The following is a 19,392-nucleotide window of genomic DNA, read 5'->3' as shown; positions in this document are numbered from 1 at the left end:
CCGAGCCTGGAGGGTTGTGCCCAGACCGCAAGGCGGAATTGGGGCGCAGGTGACTGTGCGGTGAGTGCCCCTCTACCCTGCATGGGAGCGCGGGGAGCTGCGCCCGGGACTCGGACGCTTGGCTTTTGAGCTGTCCTAGGCGTTGGGCTTGGGGGGAGGGGATGCCCTGGTTTTCCCTTCGGGAGTCCAGGGGTCTAAATGGAAGGTCGAAGGAAAAGGGGGAGTCTCGAGGTAGCGAAGCCCCCTGGCGGACAGCAGCTACAGAGGATGAGGAGGCTTGGGGGCGTGAGCAGGACTTCCGGGCCCCCTGAAACTTTGAGGTCTTGAGAGAGGATGTGTGTTGTGATCCTGACGGGTTTGGAGGGGGAGCATGCAGAAGGAGAAGTCCCGAGGCACAGGGCTGGCCTGGAAATGAGATTTCAGTTCTTAGAGGAAGCCTCCTCAACGCTCCGTTGAGACGACTCCTCTTTTTGGGCCGCAGTTTCCCCATTTTCATCATGCCTGTGAATGGATGGGTATAGATAGCAGTGTCTGGATGGTCTCTAACCCTGCCCGTATGGCCTTGTAACTCTTAGGGGGGCCTCCTGCCTCCTTCCTTCCCTTGGTGGGTGTGCAGACCTCTGCTCATCCCCACCCCTTCCCACAGGGGCCCACACCGGGGCCTGCCCAGCCTCGCATCCTCTGTGCCTTCTGCCATGTCCTTTGGTCCTCATGTCGGGGAACAGCCATCTGGTCCTACTGTTTGCTTTCCAAGAAACTAAAAAGCCTCCCCAAATCTCCTCCCACAGCTGGATCCCTGGCTGTGTGTCTGCTCTTGGTTGTCTCCCTCTTTCTGACCCCGTATAGGCTTCTCCTTCGTGTGGCCTTGGTCTCCGCATGGACCATGCATGGACTTGTCTGCCATGTCACCTGTCCCCTTGGTAAAGATCAGAGTGACACTCACGTTGCCTCTGCTCTCCTGTCCCCATCACTGTGCCCTTAAGTTTGTTGGTTACTCAGATCCCATTTGCCAGTTGGGGAGCTGAGGTTGGAGGGAACCCCTATTTAGCCCACCCACCTCCCACCTGGTGCAGGACCCCTCTGGCTGCATATGGTCAGTGATGATGACTTATGAGGGTGCCTATTCATCATCCTGCAGCACTCGTTACATTGAGCTAAAATCTATGGCTTGCAGATTTCCACCGCTCTGTTCCACTTCTGTCTCCTGGAGCCATGCAGAGTCAATTCACTTTTTTATTCATTCAGATGATCTTTATCGATACACCGGGCGAGACACGGGGCTGTAGCAATAAAAAACAAAAAAAGTCCGGATGAAACTCCCTGCCTTAATGGATTTCATATTCTAGAAAGGAGTAGGACAGCAATCAAATAAGTACATACATGATCTATTGGCAGTGAGAGGTGCTGTGGAGAAAAACAAAGCAGACAACTGAGGTGAGGGCTGTGCTTGGGTATTGCAGGTTTATAAAGCATAGTCAGGGAGGGCCTCTTGGAGGTGGTGACAGTGGAACTGAGCCTTGAAGGAGGTGAAGGGTGAGCTATGTGAACATCTGAAGGGAAGGACAGAGCACCTGTGGAGGGAAGAGCACAGAGCCTGTGCAAAGGCCCTCAGGCAGAGGCATGCCCGGTGGGAGCAGGTCCAGCTTGTTCCAGGAACAAGGAGGAGGTCTGTGCAGCTGGAACAGGATGGGTGAGGAGCGCTGGGGGGTGGGGTGGGGTGTTAGTAGGAGATGAATGCAGAGAGGTAAGGGGTTGGGAAGTTGGGGTCCATTGCCTGGGACCTTGAAGGCCACTGTGAGGACTTGGGTTTTTACTCTGAGTGCAGTGAGAGCCACTGGAGGACTTTGAAGAAAGGAGTCACCTGCTCTGAGTCAGGGCAGGAGGTTGCGGGGGAGGGTAGTGACTTGACCACCATTGCCATTCTGGGGAGAGACCCCGGGGGTTTGTACGCACAGCATAGAGGCCATGGGAAAATATCAGATTTTCTGATTTGGGGTCAAGTTTGAAGATAGGGTCAGGAGGATTTGGATGTGAGAGAAAGGTGGAGTCGGGGATGACGGGAAGGTTTTTGGCCCGAGAGTCTGGAAGCTTGGAGCTACCATCTTCTGAAATGGGGGCTGTTTAGGGGGAGGAGCTGGAGTGCTGGTTTGTGCCTACTATGTCTGAGATGCCCGTTAGGGGTGCACGGGCAGGTGCCCAGGGGCAACTGGGAAAGTTGAATAGGGGGGGTTGGAGCTGGAAATAAAATTTGGGGCTGGCATTTAGAGCTGTAAGAGCAGGTGAATTCACTTAGGGAGAGAGTGGTACAGAGGAGAGAGACCCGACCCGGGAGCTCTGGGGCTCACAGCAGCAGGAGCCAGCCAAGGAGACAGACAGACAGAGCGGCCAGTGGGATGGGAGAAGTCAGAGATGGGGGGTCCCCGATGGCAGGGAAGAGCGTGCTGCGAGGGGAGAGAGAGCCGTTCTGATTGATGCCTTTGGCCTAGCCACCTGGTCGAGGGCTGAGAACCCAGCTGAGACAAGGACAGTCTGGGGGGCCATGCCTGGAGGGGACGGGTGGGAAGGAATGGAGGACAGCAGTACAGACAACAGACGGCAGTCCTGCTGTGAAGGGAGGTTGGAGAATTTGCAGTTGGAGCTGCCAGCGGAAGAGAAGGCTCTGGGTGTTGGTGGGAAGTGGTCTGAACAGGTGATATAGGGGCAAGAAGCAGGACTTCAGGGACAATTTTTATGAAATAGGGGATGATTGGTCATTGTTTTCTCTCACGCCCAATTGAAGCCAAAGCGGGAGAAACTTAAGTTGGACATGATGGCGAACTTCCTGAGCTGGTTGTTTGAGGACTGCAGCAAGGCCAGGTTCTCCCCCAGGGACGTTTACAGCAAGAAAGGGCAATGCCTGCTCAGAGACAGGGTTTTGACCAAATGCATCCTTGGGGATTCTTCCTGCTTTGAGGTTCCTGGAAGGAGGCCAGGGAAGAGTTGGGACTTTACAGCTGCTGAGGGGGACAGAGCATCAGCCCTTAGAGCTCAGGCCTGCCTCTCCTTCCTGGTGTCTGCAGATCCTTGATGTCACTGGTTGGATGTGTGTGGCTCAAGCATTTGTCAGTTGCTCCAGACTTGGGGTGTTTGGGAAGAACTCCTGCTTACTCCCAGGTTGTCCCCTGGGGTGAGCACAACTGGGGGGTGTGTCTCAGGTCCAGGGAGTGTCTCAGTGCAGGTCATCGTGGATGCACAAGGCTTTACAGAAGAACTGATGAGAAGGACCTAGTTACTGCACAGTAGCTTGGCCAACTCTGGCTTCCAGGCCGTCCTTCTGGGATTTCCCCGGGAAGCGGGGTCTGTGGGTGAATCCAGACCTGCCAGCCCTGTGCCACTCAGCCTCGGCCTTGCTGCTCAAGCTAATGATCTTTGCAGGGGGAGAGTGTGGTCTAGGTTCTCGGGATACCGAGGAGGGAGGAGCTGTCCATCCGCAAGTATCGGCTCTGTAAGAGGAGTGGGTGTTGTCAGGTCTCATGTGAACTTTGCAACTTTAATTCCTGGCTGCGCGCCTGCCCTCCAGGCATGGGGTCAGAGTGAGAGTGCCCACCCCATGTCTGGGCTCTTCCCAGAGGGTGGTGGTTCTTTTCCCCAGGTCCTGGGCAGGGGTGACAGTGGTGTTGGGGTTTCCACAGCCAAGAGTCATGCCAGGGGCAAGCCCAGAGGTCTTCCTACCTGTCCTGTTCTCCCCTCTCCCATCTCTCCATGTCTACCCTCCTGACTTCTCTGCCTGGCCGTGGGCCCAGGGTGGAGGCCTTCCTGGCCAGAGAGAATGGCCCTATAGAAGCCTCTAGATGGGGAATGCCCTCCCGAGCTTCCAGACATGCGGGAAAATTTGCCTTGCCTTGTTTGCTCTCTGGCCAGCCCAAGGCTTCCAACCTGAGTGCTGGCAACAGTCTGAGTTGGAGATGTCTCCTTTCCCTTCCCTTGGCTGGCATAGGAGGGCAGGCACAGAATGTTCCAGGCCCTCCCCTTCCTCGGTAGATTTTTGACTCATGAGCATTCCTACCATGCCTCCCGAGGCTCTGCCCTGTGCCAAGCTCAGGGATGCCAGGATGAGTAAGACCCAGGCTTCTACTGGGGCCGAGAAGGGGGAGAGACACATAAACAGCAAATAGGAGAGAGACAAAGTCTCCAAGTGCCTTGGCGTCTGCTCCCTCGAGTAACTCAGAATGTCCCTGTTTTGGAAAAAGAAGGAGGTGTTCCTCTTCTTTTTCCCTTTTGCTTTCACTTTCTCTGGGCACTGCACCCGTCCATGTCCCTGGTCCCTGTGACAGTCGCGGCATGGACCCACCTGAGAGACTTTCTCTGCTGCTTGGGGATCCTCCCAGGGCCTGGAGCGTGGAGAAATCACTTCCCTTCAAACTCCCAGAGCCCAGATCCTGAAGGCTGAGCCCAGAGTAAGCCACGGGCAGAGAGGACAGCATAAGTTGTGTGGTGGTGAGGGGCTGGGAGGGAAATGAGGGCCTGGGCCGGGAGATAGTTGGGAAGGAGGCGGTTTGAAATGGGGTCCATGTCCCCCGAGCTTTGAACTGACTTAGTGTGCACTTGGATTTTTGCTTCACCTGGGCTGAGATCTTTATAGCAATGTTCTGGTCTGCCCCCTGGGGTCGCAGTGGGTTACGCTAACAGGCATGGGCTTAGGGGCTCTGTGGGGGATCCCAAATGTGGGGGAATTAAGGACATGGATTCTGGAGTCACACTGCTTGGGTTCAAACCCCAGCTCAACCTCATCTGGCTGGAATCCTTGTACAAGTCCCTTGGCCTCTCCGTGCCTCAGTTTCTTCATCTGTAGAATGGGTCGATTGCAGCACCTGCTTCAGAGTGGTTGGGCGGGTTGAATGAATTCACATGTGGGAACACTTACACTGATTGGCAGCCCTTCGCATGTGCTTAGTAAATATCAGCTGTTACTGGCGAGAGCACAGCCCTCAGCCTGAATCCAGCCAGCAGGGCAGAGTCCGCTTCTAGGGACCCAAAGAGAGTTAATTTCCAGATCCCTTGGGAATCCTTGCTCTGACTATCAGCTCAAGCCTTACCAAGACTTCTTGAGCCAGGGATGAAATGCAGATTTGGAACCCAGGAGCCTTGCTTGAACTCCTGGCAGCTTCAAACTCTCTGTAGGACCCTGAGCCCATTTTTTGCCTTGTCTGGGCCTCAGTCTGTACATCTGCACAAGGGGGAGCTTGGAATCCTGGACTGGGTCATGTCCCAGCAGAGCCATGGCCTCCTGGGAGTTGGGGTGGGGCTGACTCCTCACTCCCCACCCCCGCCCCCACTGCACCCTGCCTGCCTTCAGAGGAGTCCTGCACTGACCTCACTCTCCTCCCCAGGTTATGAAATGTGTACCCAGGAGGCTTTCCAGGCTCAGAGGAGCCAGATGGTGGGGCTGCTCGTCTCGGGGTCCCTGGAGGGCTTCGAGAGCATCCTGGACTGGCTGCTTTCCTGGGATGTCCTCTCCTGGGAAGACTACGAGGGCCTCAGCCTCCTGGGCCAGCCGCTCTCACACTTGGCCAGGCGCCTCCTGGACACTGTCTGGAACAAGGGCACTTGGGGCTGTGAACAGCTCGTCGCAGCCGTCCGGGAGGCCCAGACCGACTACCAGGCTCGGGAGCTGTCCAGCTGCTGGGACCCCCACTCGCCTCACCCAGCCCGGGACCTGCAGAGTCACCGGCCAGCCATCGTCAGGAGACTCCACAGCCATGTGGAGGGCGTGCTGGATCTAGCCTGGGAGCATGGTTTCATCAGCCAGTACGAATGTGATGAAATCCGGTTGCCTATCTTCACGTCCTCCCAACGGGTAAGGCACTTGGGTCTTGGGTAATCAGAATTCACAGGAAAAGGGTGCTTAGTCACCAGGACGGATTTATCTTTGGGGAGTCAGAGGTGCTGGCCTTCCCCCTAACAAGGTTGCCAGGCAGGTAAAAGTTGTTCGGGGCCTGTTCTCTGTGTCTTCGGGGCTTCTCTGTGGAAACTCTCCCTCCTTAATCTCCTGTCTCTTCTCATCTGTGAAACATCAGTAAGGTTCTCAGGTGAAGTCAGTGACTTGGTTCGTGTAACCCTTTTGACAGTGTCTAGCGCATAGGAACCACTCGTTATCATTCCCACTGGCCACCAATAGTTGTGTTACGACGATATTCTGTACGCTTTTTGATGGTCTTAAATTAACAGCTCAACATCAAAATTCATTAAGTTGTATTTATATTTCATAATTAATTATTCATTATATTTAACAGATAATTTAACACTTAATTGCTACTCGTTCATAATTAGCACACTGTGGACCAGTGCTGTTCACATGTCTACACTGGATTTCTGATACGAGGTTGCTTTTGGCTGATAGACTTTCAGAGCTAGGGTATAACTCCCTCTGAAAACGCCATTCCATGAGACCGGAAAAGTGTCTTTTGGGTGGTTTTGAGACTCTTTATTCATTTTACCCTAAAGAGCGACCCTCAGAGCTGTTGAGATACAAATGGAACCGTCACTGACATCCCCCTTTATGTACTGGAGAACTGATGCCCAGAACAGTGGTTTGATGGCACGGAAGTCGCATGCTGGACCTGGTACCTTGACTCCCTCGTTCATTGTTAATGTATGCATTCATTTATTCAGCTAGAATCTATTTATTTTTTTAAAAGATTATTTATTTATTTATTTGAGAGAGAGCGAGCACAAGTGGGGGGTGGCACAGAAGCAGAGGGAGAAGCAGGCTCCCCAGCTGAGCAGGGAACCTGATGGGGGACTCGATCCCCGGACCCTGAGATCATGATCTGAGCCCAAGGTAGATGCTTAGCTGATGGAGCCACCCAGGCACCCTGTTGGCCAGAATCTGTTTAGATGCTTAGTATGTGCCAGGCTCTTAAAGCTTCTTGAAATAGACACTAAATAAATACCCGTTGATGAAACACCTCAGTTATTGAATGAATGAATGAATGAATGAATGAATGAATTGGAATTAAATGGCAGTGTGAAGATGAACTGAACTGGGGAATTTTCTAGTTTTTATTTGTCAGTTAAAAAAATGTCTTTGGTGGGCGCCTGGGTGGCTCAGTGGGTTAAGCCGCTGCCTTCGGCTCAGGTCATGATCTCAGGGTCCTGGGATCGAGTCCCACATCGGGCTCTCTGCTCAGCGGGGAGCCTGCTTCCCTCTCTCTCTCTCTCTGCCTGCCTCTCTGTCTACTTGTGATCTCTCTGTCAAATAAATAAATAAAAAATCTTTTAAAAAAAATGTCTTTGGTGATTAGGTGAGTCTAGGTTGGGACTGATGGGATAAGCCAGTGTCTCCTTAAGGCTGTTTGAAAGCTGGCTCAAGGCGGCTGCATGTTTACAGAGCACACATGCTATGGGCCCCTCTTGTCACTCATCCGTGCACATGAAACCTATAGTTCTACCCTGGGCCCCAGCTCCTCAAGCCTGTGGGGATTCCAGAAAACATGTTTGTCATTGCTCCTGCCCTGGTATCTTTGTGATCCGTTGTGGAGAGTGAATCAGCCCCTTTGGGAAGTTTAAGGATTGTGTCTTGTCATCTTTGATCAAGTGTTCAACACTGTGGTCCGGTGTGGATGCTCTGAGGGGATTAGAGAAGGTAGCCTCGGGCCTAGAGGGGATAGGATATGCATCGAGGAGGTATTCGGATTGATGAGAAAAGAAAATAGGGTAATCAAGGGCCAAAGAAGAAATCATAAGGGCAATCAGAAAATAATTTAGAACCAAACAGTAATGAGAATCTGATCTGTAAAAATGTATGGGGTACAGCTAGAGTGGAACATAGAGAGAAATTTATAACCTTAAATACTAATATTAGGAAAGAAGCAAGGCTGCATTTTAATGAGCTAAGACTCCATGTTAAGAAAGGTTTGGGTGGACAGCAAAAGCACCCGTCGCTGGGACTGTGCAGAGCATATGATGGACAAGACCTCTGAGGGTCATAGGCGTTTCCCAAGGGACTGGGTGGCCTGAGGTTTAAGTTTCTGGAATGCAGCTTCTCGCTAAGCTTTTTCTGAGCGCCAGCATTCTCTGATTCTCCAACTTGATGGCTTGCCTTCTGCGGCTGAATTTCTGATTCACTGTGGCTGGTATTTGTGGTATGTCCAACCGACATATCCCCCCAGTCCAGGGCTGCTTTGTTTACTCTTCTAAACTGACCTTGTAATTTTCTAGAAAGAGGCGGTTGTCATGGATTGCAGGTTGGGGACTGAGAAAATGCTTCAGTTGAAGAACTGGATGCAGTGTTGCAAGAACTGGATCCAAGTTGTAGAACCAGATCCCTAAAAGACCCAAATGCTACTGTTTGCTGAGGGAGTGCCTACCACGTGCCAGGCACGGTCCATAGCCCATGAAGGTTGTGATCTCTAAGCCACACTACAACCTTCTCGGGGTGTCGTGTTGGTTCTACTGTTTCTTAACAATGAAGGAACTGCCCAAACCACCCATCTGGGAAGTAGCCCAGCTAGAGTTCCAATCCAGGCCTGATTGTCCCCAGAGCAATTGCTCTTCTCTTTCTGACATGAAATGTGGGGCTTTGTGTGATGACCTTGCACAGTTGGGTGTAAGAGTTGTTAGCAGACTTGAGGCTATCAAACCAGCAGTCCATCTGACTCATGCACCTGCTCAAGCTGCTAGGCCAGGGTTGAACTGAATAGCTTGACTCTTTTGTGGTATTAACTGCAACACCTTTAACTTGGGAAATGTAGCATGCCTGTAAGGAAGTGTTTAATTTCATAAGGTGTGATTTCGATATGTTCCCATCACCCACACAAAGACTTAGAATGTTACTAGTACTTTCCTCCACTGCTACCCCTAGCCTGACTTTCGTGTAAAATCATTTCTTTGCTTTTCTTCATAGTTTTGACACTTTATGCAATAATTCTCCAAACAATGTGTTTTGTTTTGAAAAAGTTCTAGCAAGCACAAGCATAACAGTGTCAAGGAAAGAGGTGTCCTGCCTCTCCTTCTTGGATGCAGGTTCCCAGGGGCAGGGAAACTGAACAGGGCCTCAGAGACTTGGTCTTGGCTTTATCGTTTGGAGGCTTTCTAAGGGCTCCCACTGGGAAGTCAGTGGGCAAGGTCATTGAGTGAGTCCTGAGAGCTGGAGGGTCTGTTAGGGCAGGGATGAGTCAGAGGCCGGATGTCCAGGAATAGTCAGAGGAAGTGGGCTGCTGTATAGGTTCAGCTGTAAGCTTCTCCAAGGCTCTTCCAGCTCCCAGGAATAGGGCCAAGCCAGGCACTTCTGAAGGGTGAAATGGGTGTCCTCAGCTGACCCAGGCCACAGGGGTTGAGAGAAAGAATGATATTAGCCTGTGGTGCAGACAAGCGAAATATAGATAAGGATTAGAGCCAGGCGTGCCTGGACATCTAGGAAATAATTCCCCTGAACATGTGTGACTCTTAAGTCACGTTGCTCCAATCTCCCTCTACTTATGGTAGAGCCATTATCCTGAGATTTCCCTTCCTAGTCCTCTTGCGTTGGTTTTCCTCTATCCTGAATCATCTAGTCTTCCTTTGTCTTGGTTTGTTCTATTCTGGGAGATGATATCTTCTAGAATCTGTAAAATGAGTATCTGGGAATTAAAATTTTAAGCTTGCATATAGCTATAAGTTTCCTTGCAGTTGATCAACATTTTGGTTGGGTATAAAATTCTGTGTTGGTCATCATTTTCCTTCAGAATTTTGAGATTATTGCTCTCTTTTTTTTTTTTTTAAGATTTATTTATTTGACAGATAGAGATTACAAGTAGGCAGAAAGGCAGGCAGAGAGAGAGAGAGGAGGAATCAGGCTCCCAGCCAAGCAGAGAGCCCGATGCGGGGCTCGATCCCAGAACCCTGGGATCATGACCTGAGCCGAAGGCAGAGGCCTTAACCCGCTGAGCCACCCAGGCGCCCCGAGATTATTGCTCTCTTATCTGCTTTCTTTCAAAGGAGAATTGCTAGAATCCCAGAACTCTTTTATAACTCTTTCTGGAAGCATGTGACATTTTCTTTTGGCTCTCTGTCATTCTGAAATGTCACAGTGATGTGCCTTGGTGTATTTCCATTGTGCTGGGCACTCAGGGGAGCTTTGGATCTGAAAACTCAGATTTTTCTATGTTCTGGAAGATTTTCCTGATGATTATTGTGATTTTTTTCTCTTTTCTCTCTTCTCTCTTTATGGAGCTACTATTTGAATTTTAGGACTCCTAGACTGATTTCCTAATTTTCTTCTCTTTCTTGTCCATTTTCTATCTCTGTGTCCTTTTGCATTAGTTCCTGTATTGTATCTTCCACTTAATCTTTAAACTCTTACACCCTTGTGTTTTTCATTGTTGCTACCACTTTTAGTTTACAAGAGCTATTATAAAATATTTCTTATTATAGCATCCTGTTCTTGTATTATGGATGCAGTTTCTTATCTTACCCAAGGACCATAAAGATACAGTGAGTTTTTGTTTTTTGTTTTTTGTTTTTTTGTTTTGTTTTGTTTTATTTGGTGAGGGACAGATCCTTTCCCACCCCGCATAATAACCTTTTTATCCTACAAGTTGCTTTCCCTTTCCCCAGTTATTTGGTCTTGATCTCCCACATGAGATGCTTTCTTTGGGCATATGATGCTCCTTAGTTGGCTGCTGATGACTGAAATAGACTCCTTAAAAGAGTCTCTGCGTTCAGCACTCATTGCGCACATGGTCATTTAAACCTTATTTTGGGGGCATGATGCCCACCTCCTTTATTGTGCCTGCTACCTCCCAGTCCAGGGGCCATGGTTTAGCCTTTCCAGATATAAATCTCCACATTCTGCCATGGCAGGGCAGGGACAGTTGCTGTTGGCTTGGAGTGGGTCAGGGGAACAAGAGATCTGTTTTTGTTTTGGAAGATTTTATTTATTTATTTGACACAGAGCGATCACAAGTAGGCAGAGAGGTAGGCAGAGGGAGAGGGGGAAGCAGGCTCCCTGCTGAGCAGAGAGCCCTATTCGGGGCTTGATCCCAGAATCCTGAGATCATGACCTGAGCTGAAGGCAGAGGCTTAACCCACTGAGCCACCCAGGCGCCCAAGAGATCTGTTTTATAAACTGTGTTGATTCAACCCTCCTTACTTGAATCATTTCCTTTGGTTCTGGAGGTACCTGATGCTCTTAATTCTACAGATCTTTATAGAGTCTGAGATACATGTTATGTGGTTTTCAACTTGCCCACTGTTGGCTTAGGATCTGGCTTTTTGGGCTCTTCTAAGTCCATTACTAGTCATTCCTTTGGCAAGTCCTTGAATGCATGCTCTGTACCAGGCACTCTTCTAGGTGTTGAGGAAACAGCAGTGAGCAAAACAGACAACAGTCCTCGTCCTGGAGATGCTCATGTCTCGGTGCAGGGCAAGAGACAATAAGCAAAAGGAAGCAAATGACAGGGCACATTGGAAAGTGATGGATGTGCTGTAGAAAATAAGTAGAGTGGGTCTGGGGCTTGAAAGTTATAGGGAGTGGAGGTAGTGATGGCAATTTTAAATAGCGTGGTCGGGGAGTTCTCAAGAAGGTGATATTTGAGCAAAGGCTTGAAGGGGGTGAAGGAAGGGGTCATGTGGACAGCTGGAGAAAGGGCCTTCCAGGCAGAGGGGACAGCCCCAGCAAAGGGATGTGGGAGCATGCTTGATGTTTCCAGAAACCCTGAGGATGGTGTTCTGAGTGGAATGAGCAAGGGGAAGAGCAATAAGGGGGGGAGGTCAGAGAAGTTAAGCAGGATCCCGAGGGTCACAGATAGCACTTTGGTCTGTTTGGAGCCCTGTAGGTTACTGTTGAACTTGGGCTTTTACTCTGAGAAAATGAGGGATGTGCTGGGACATTTGTAACAGGAGAGGTATGATCTGACTTTTATTTTTGTTTTTTTGACTTTTATTTTTAGAGAATGACACTCTGCCTGTTGTGTTGAGAATAGATTCTGGGGACAGGGACAGAATCAGGGACACCAGTTGGGCAGCCTTTGCTGTTTTCCAGGTGGGCATTGATGGTGGCTTGGATGAGGGGACACAGAGGGGGCATAGAGGAGGGGGCATAGAGGAGGGGACAAGAAGGGGCCGGGCTTTCTAGCTGTGTGTCCACTGGGGTGAACACTGGCCACACGTGGCTATGGAGCACTTGAAATGTGGCCTTGGGATTGGGAATTGTGGTCCATGATGGGGATTCTATTCCAAAGACCTAATATGAAAGAAAGAATGTAAAATATCCCAGCAATTTTTTATATTGATTACATGTTGAAATGGTAATATTCTGGCTATATCTGGCTAAGTAAAATATATGATTGAAATGGATTACGTTGGTTTTTAATTTAAAAACATATGGATACTAGAAGATCCAGCATTGCAAATACATCTCGCATTTGTGTGTACCCTCTGGGCAGCGAGCGTTCTACTTCTGTTGTGTTTTTCTGGATACGTGTTCGTGTTCAAGCCAACAGGATTTGTTGGGCAGATTGTAGGGGAGAGGCTTCCAGGGCGATTCTGGAAGTCTGGGGCTGAGCGGCTGGAAGGGTGGCGTTGATATTAGCTTGGGAGGAGGAAGGCTATAGGTTTGCAGGTGGATGGAGATGAGGAGTCTAGTTGTGGATATGTTAAGTCGGAGGTGTTTTGGGGACATCTAAGTGGAGATGGTGGGCAGGCAGTTTCGGGTGTGCATGTCCAAGGTTCAGGGGAGCAGGTGAGCTTGGAGATGAAAATGTGGGCGTCATGCTCAGGGATGGCATGCCAAGCCTCGTGGCTCCATGCAATCACTTGTCTTCCAAATGAGTTCTCGCTTCCAGAATTGTTTTTCCTATCCTTGCAGGTTTATAGATTTATGGCTTTTTTCCCTTTAAGTTGTTCCTTTTTAGTGGGAGCCAGATCGGGGGTGTGTGCTTTAGTGTCCGCTTCACCACGCAGCATCTAAGGACTTCTTTAAACTTGTCTTGCTGTTTGGGGGTTTTTCTGGCCTCTAACTGTGGTGGAAGGGAGACACCTATGAAACTGTAGTGATCAGTAGAAACCTTCCCACACCATCTCCATCCGCCTTTCTGGAAAGATACTTTTTTTATGTTATTTTTCTCTCCCCATAGGCAAGGAGGCTCCTCGATCTTGCCACAGTGAAGGCGAATGGGTTGGCTGCCTTCCTTCTACGTCATGTTCAGAAATTGCCAGTCTCGTTGGCCCTGCCTTTTGAAGGTATATACTTCTATGTTCTTCTCCGTTCATCAGAAAGGGAAAGAAAGGCTGTACAGAGTCCTGATTAAGAGCAGAACTCTGGAGCTAGACGTGTCCTTTAGAATTTTACTTCCTGGCTGGCCAGGCCTCCTTAGGACTCAGTTTCCTGATTTCAAGAATAACACCACCACTAGGATCGAAAGGATTACCATATGTAATATTAGCGTTAGCTTTTATTACTTCCGGAGCTGGACAGTGATAACCCGAGCTTCACTAGCCAAACTCTTATTATCTGTGCTGCAAAGGGTACACTTTTGAGATAGGGCTGTTATCTCTTGATTTCTGCAATTTAGCTACTCACTATCAGAAACTGCAGGACCCAAGGGATTGAGATAATGTGATATCTCTCCTTGCACACCGTCACCAACCCAACCCCAGGGACGGGAGGGGCTCGGATCCTGCAGTGGAACCGGCAGACATCCTTGCAAGGTGCTTTATTTATGGTATCTGTCCTTGACGGCAACCTTGAGAAATCAGTGTCATTTTTTCCAATTTACGGATGTGAAAACTGGGGCAAGGAGGGCAGGGGTTGAGGTGGGGAGGATGGGTCTGGTTTTAAACTGTCTTCCCGGCTGCTTCCCCTTTCCTTGGGAGAAGAGAGATTGTCCGCCCGTTGTAAAGAGCCGGCAGGAGGCTTGTACGTCTTGTTCCCCTGTCACCGTAGGGATTGGTCATTGGCAGTGAGGGCCCCCGAGCTGTGGGTGGTGCTAGTGGAGAGATTTACTAGTCTGAGCTCTACCCTCTGGGTAGCAAGCATTGCCTGCAGGAAGGATGGCTAGAAGCCAGGTCTTGGCGCCTCGATGTGCATCGTCTCCCTGAGAACACGGCACAGCCATCATTTTCCAACTGGGGCTGCATGGCATAGAGCACAGTTCCGCCTTGGTTAATGTCAGCTGTTGATATCACGCATTGTAACTCTGTGACATGGTGTCAGAGTCCCCAGGGTGACCAATCCGAGGTTGACAACTGATCTGTGTTTATTTTTAAAATGAGAGATCCTTGTTTTTCTGGAGAATTTTGTATTGGTGGTATCTGGAGATCCTGCGTTAGAGCTCAGGGTATTAGAAAGGAAGGTGTGTAGTTTATGTTATCTATGTTCAGTGTTCTTGGAGGGCCTTAAGGGCAATGATGCTCATCAGCTCTGGGCACAGAAGATGGACCCGAAACAGGGGACAACTGCTTTGGAGGACCATAAGTAGAGCATCAGTATGCTAAGTGTGCTCTGGGAGAATTACTTGTTAGCTTTTGAGTTGAGAACAAGGGCACCGATCTTTGGTCGGGAGCAGTGAAGCTGTGATGCCCAAAGGTCCCCCCACCCTGGGGGCCCTGGACTACCACTTCCCCATTCCCTGAAAGGGGAACTGACTCCTGGATACAGAAAGTAGTTTGCTCGCGTTGGTTATTAGGATGGTAAAGGAAAAGCAGCAGCCTTGTGGACACACCCCATGTGCAAGAGGGTTGCCCAGGGTTAAGTGAAGAGGATGGGGAAGTGAATCTTGGTCAAGAAATCTTGTCCAAGTGCTTGACCCCAGCACCCCATTGACCCTGACGCCAAATAGTGCTAGGTCCACCTGGATTGTCCAGGATAAAATCCCTGTCTCTTTAGTTTAATCACATTTATCTAGTCCCTCCTTTGTAAGTAAGGTAACATATTCACAGATCCTGAGGATTGGGACATGGTACTACTGTACTACTGTTACGCCTACCAAACCCATCAGTATCATGCTAATAAACACCATCTTTCAAGAGTTCACCATATGTCAGATTTTGCTCAATTCTATTGTATCTCATTTCCTCCTGTAACAATCCTTCAGGCTGTGGATTGTCCCTAATTATGGAGATAAGTATACCGAGAAGGGGAAGGTTGAGTGGCTTGCGCAAGCTAATGAGGGAGCCAGCTTTCAAACCCAGGCATATCTGACTTCAGAAATTGGGCTGCCAGGCTCTTATTCCTTGTGATTTTCTTTAGAAAGATGCAGCTGAGGTTGAATGGTGAAGAGGTTTCTCGAAGGCCATCCTAACCAATACGGCTGGACAGGCATCGGCAGGCAGGTCTTCTGACCCCAGCCTGATGCTCTTTCTAATCTACAGCTCTTTTTTTTTTTTTTTTTTAACATTTTACTTATTTATTTATTTGACAGAGAGAGAGAGAGAGAGATCACAAGTAGGCAGAGAGGCAGGCAGAGGGTAAGGGGAAAGAAGGTCCCCTGCTGGGCAGGGAACCCCCCTCACCCCCGCCCGCCCCGATGTGAGGATCGATCCCAGGACCCTGAGATCGTGACCTGAGCCAAGGGCAGAGGCTTAACCCACTGAGCCATCCAGGCGCCCCTAATCTACAGCTCTTCCTGATGTCAGTAGTAATAATAATACCACTAGCAAATATCTTTGGAGTACTGTGTTGGATGCTGAATGAAGCACTTGACATGAATTATCTTAATTGCTCCATGTAAACCCTATAAGGCAGGGACCCCCATTTTCCCATTTCAAGCCTGTGGGGGTGAGGGGATTCCCAGGCTTAGGAAGGTTACGAGACTGTCATCAGAGCCCATAGCTTGCGAGTGCAGAAGCCGGGGCTGGCATGCGCCGGCTCTTCTCTGCACGCACAACATCACGTGCCCTCGTGCAGCCCTCTCTCTGCCAGAGCCCATCCTCCCCACTGTCCTACCTCATCAGCCTCTTCTTCGGTCTTCCAGATGCTGCATGTAAGAAGTACACGTCCAAGCTGAGGACCACGATATCTGCTCAGTCTCGCTTCCTGAGCACCTATGATGGGGCAGAGAATCTTTGCCTGGAGGAAATATACACAGAGAATGTTCTGGAGGTCCGGACAGAGCGGGGCCTGGCCGGACCCCCACAGAAGAGCCCTGTGACGCTGGGCCTGGAGGAGCTCTTCGGCTCCCGGGGCCACCTCAATGAAGATGCAGACACTGTGCTGGTGGTGGGCGAGGCAGGCAGCGGCAAGAGCACACTGCTTCAGCAGATGCACCTGTTGTGGGCCTCAGGGCGCGACTTCCAGGAATTTCTCTTCGTCTTCCCATTCAGCTGCCGACAGCTGCGGTGTGTGGCCAAGCCGCTGTCTGTGCAGACGCTGCTCTTTGAACACTGCTGTTGGCCTGACCTTGGCCAACAGGAGGTCTTCCAGTTCCTCCTTGACCACCCCAACCGTGTCCTCTTAACTTTCGATGGCTTCGACGAGTTCAAGTTCAGGTTCTCAGATCGTGAGCGTCACTGCTCTCCGACGGACCCCACCTCTGTCCAGAATCTGCTGTTCAACCTTCTGCAGGGCAACTTGCTCAAGAACGCCCGCAAGGTGCTGACCAGCCGTCCGGATGCAGTGTCCGCGCTGCTCAGGAAGTACCTGCGTTTGGAACTCCACCTCAAGGGCTTCTCGGAAGAGGGCATCGAGCTGTACCTGAGGAAGTGCCACCGTGAGCCGGGGGTGGCTGACCGCCTCGTCCGCCTGCTCAAAGCGACCTCACCCCTGCATGGGTTGTGCCACCTTCCTGTTGTCTCGTGGATGGTGTCCAAATGCCACCAGGAACTGTTGTTGCACGGCGGCGGGTCCCCAAAGACCACCACGGATCTGTACCTGCTGATCCTGCAGCATTTTCTGCTGCATGCGTCCCCACCAGACTCAGTGCCCTGCGGTCTGGCACCCGGCCTGCTTCAAGGCAGGCTCCCCTCCCTCCTGCACCTGGGCCGGCTGGCTGTCTGGGGCCTGGGCACGTGCTGCTACGTGTTCTCAGACAAGCAGCTCCAGGCAGCACACGTTGACAGCGAGGACATTTCTCTTGGCTTCCTGGTACATGCCAAGAGCGTTGTGCAGGGGGGCCCAGCCCCCCTGGAATTCCTGCACATCACCTTCCAGTGTTTTTTTGCAGCCTTGTACCTTGTGCTTAGTGCTGACCTGTCGCCGTCCTTGCTCAGACAACTCTTCAGTTGTCACGGGCCGCGCAGCTCGCTGCTGGCCCGGCTGCTGCCCCCCATGTGCGTGCCACGCTCAGAGCACCAGGAGGGCAGCACGGCCGCTTTGCTGCAAGAGGCTGAGCCTCACAACCTCCAGATCACAGCAGCCTTCCTAGCGGGGCTGCTGTCCCGGGAGCACCAGGGCCTGCTGGCTGGGAGCCAGGTGTCCGAGAAGGCTCTGCTCCAGCGCCAGGCCTGCACCCGCAGCTGTCTGTCCCGCAGCCTCCGCAAGCACTTCCATTCCATCCCTCCGGCCGTGCCGGGGGAGGCCAAGAGCATGCACGCCATGCCTGGGTTCATCTGGCTCATCCGGAGCCTGTACGAGATGCAGGAGGAGCGGCTGGCCCGGGAGGCCGTGCGGGGGCTCAAGATCGGGCACCTGAAGCTGACGTTTTGCGGCGTGGGCCCCGCTGAGTGTGCTGCCCTGGCATTTGTGCTGCGGCACCTCCGGCGTCCCGTGGCCCTGCAGCTGGACCACAACTCTGTAGGGGATGTTGGTGTGGAGCAGCTGCTGCCTTGCCTCAACGTCTGCAAGGCTCTGTAGTGAGTGTTGCTCGGCGGCGCTGGCTAGGTATGGGGGAGTGCCGGTGCTGAGGTGCATTGTGGGAGCTCGGCACTGGGCCTCGGGAGTCTGGGCCCCACCACCCCGTCTGAGCAACTCCAGCCCAACCCCTTCCCCAGTCTGGGCCTTAGTTTCGCAGTGGTGATGACCCCATGCTTATGGAGTGTCCTGCCTGTCAGGCGCTGTGTTACTCACTTCCTACAATTAATTCCTTTCATCTCGGTGAACACCCTGGGCCATCTCCCCATTATCCTCTGTGTGAAGCCCAGAGAAGCAAAGTCCTTGGTGTACCGTGACGCCGGATGTGGCAGAGCTGGTTTGAACAGATCACATCTTTCCTGTGACAAGTCCTTACTCCCTCTAAGCAGCCTGCCCCAGGGATAGATTTTGGGGGCTCCACGAGAACCTTGAAGTGACACGTACAGTTTTGTGTATTATGTGTGAGTTATAGGAACCACCCACAATTTAGAGGTGACTGAGGCCCCATGAGAGACTTTGAGATCACAATGAGATGCGAATATCGGGATCCAAGAGCTGGAAGGGGCTGCAGAATGGCACCTGCCCTTTTATCCCTCATGTGGTGTGGCACCCCCGTGAGATGATTCCATCACCTGTACTGCTTCTGGACCCGCATCTGGAGGTGGGAGCTTCCCCCTTCAGAATGTCTGTTCCAGCCCCCGCAGGGCCTCTCCACGTCTTGGGCCAGGTGCGCGCAGAGGGCATGCCCAGGTCTGGCAGCCAGGAGGCTGCAGGCTCCCCTACTTCCCTCCCTGCCTTGAAAGGGCATGTCTCGCTCCCTATTTAAAACCTCCGAGAGGGGCGCCTGGGTGGCTCAGTGGGTTAAAGCCTCTGCCTTCGGCTCAGGTCATGATCCCAGGGTTCTGGGATCGAGCCCCACATCGGGCTGTCTGCTCAACGGGGAGCCTGCTTCCTCCTCTCTCTCTGCTTGCCTCTCTGCTCACTTGTGATCTCTGTCTGTCAAATAGATAAATAAAATTTTTTAAAAACAAACAAACAAACAAAAAAAAAAAACAAAAAACCTCCGAGAAAGCAGAAGTGGTAGCTTAATGTTAAAATCGACTCACAGCCTTCTGGGGTTTTCAGTCTATCCCACATGACGTTAATTGGACCCTAAGAAAGGGACAAACCTCTCCTTGAATATATTAGGATGGCATACCTTCCCTGAGCCAAAGCAGCCAGATTTTCTTTTTCTCTGGAGCAAACATGCATATCTGTTAGAAACTATGGTGGCCTGTGTTATCCCTTACATAGGGTCCATACTCATAAGCTTATAAATATAAGGTAATAATAACACAATATGTAGCGTATTTTGTAAGTGAACATGTATATTATAGATAGTAAATGTTAAGAATATATCAGGAAGAAATAGTCAACACATTTAAATTGAGTGATTTGCAGAGAGTTTAATAAAGGGACTCTTTTCAGAGGCTTGGGCAACAATTAGGAAGAGCCTAAAGGGATAGAGCAAGGTCCTGGGGCCAGTGACTGTGGGGTGGGGGTAGGGATGGGACTGTCACCCTCCGTAGGCCTGGAGAGGCAGGGCTTGGGGGGCAGGTGTGGAGAAGGCTGTCTGATAGGAGCAGAGGCTATAGAAAGCTGGGAGA

The 19,392-nt window shown here is 51.0% G+C and overlaps 1 protein-coding gene across 3 annotated transcripts in view; it reads left to right on the top strand.

Moving 5' to 3' along the window:
- NOD2 (nucleotide binding oligomerization domain containing 2) overlaps window positions 1-19,392 on the top strand; it is a 38,248-nt gene continuing 18,856 nt past the window's right edge. For all 3 annotated transcript variants that reach the window (XR_006816137.1, XM_045986998.1, XM_045986999.1), the window contains exons 1-4: window positions 1-60; window positions 5,370-5,836; window positions 13,095-13,200; window positions 15,933-17,748. Coding sequence is in view for 2 of the 3 variants with exons in the window: in XM_045986998.1 (XP_045842954.1) it covers window positions 5,378-5,836; window positions 13,095-13,200; window positions 15,933-17,748 (2,381 nt within the window). In the remaining variant the exon portion in view is untranslated. The remainder of the gene's footprint in view (window positions 61-5,369; window positions 5,837-13,094; window positions 13,201-15,932; window positions 17,749-19,392) is intronic.

This window comes from Meles meles, chromosome 19, assembly GCF_922984935.1.
Source record: "Meles meles chromosome 19, mMelMel3.1 paternal haplotype, whole genome shotgun sequence".
In the NCBI taxonomy this organism is placed as follows: domain Eukaryota; kingdom Metazoa; phylum Chordata; class Mammalia; order Carnivora; family Mustelidae; genus Meles; species Meles meles.
Note: the sequence above shows the minus strand (reverse complement) of the source record. Positions and strands in the feature narration are given on the sequence as shown.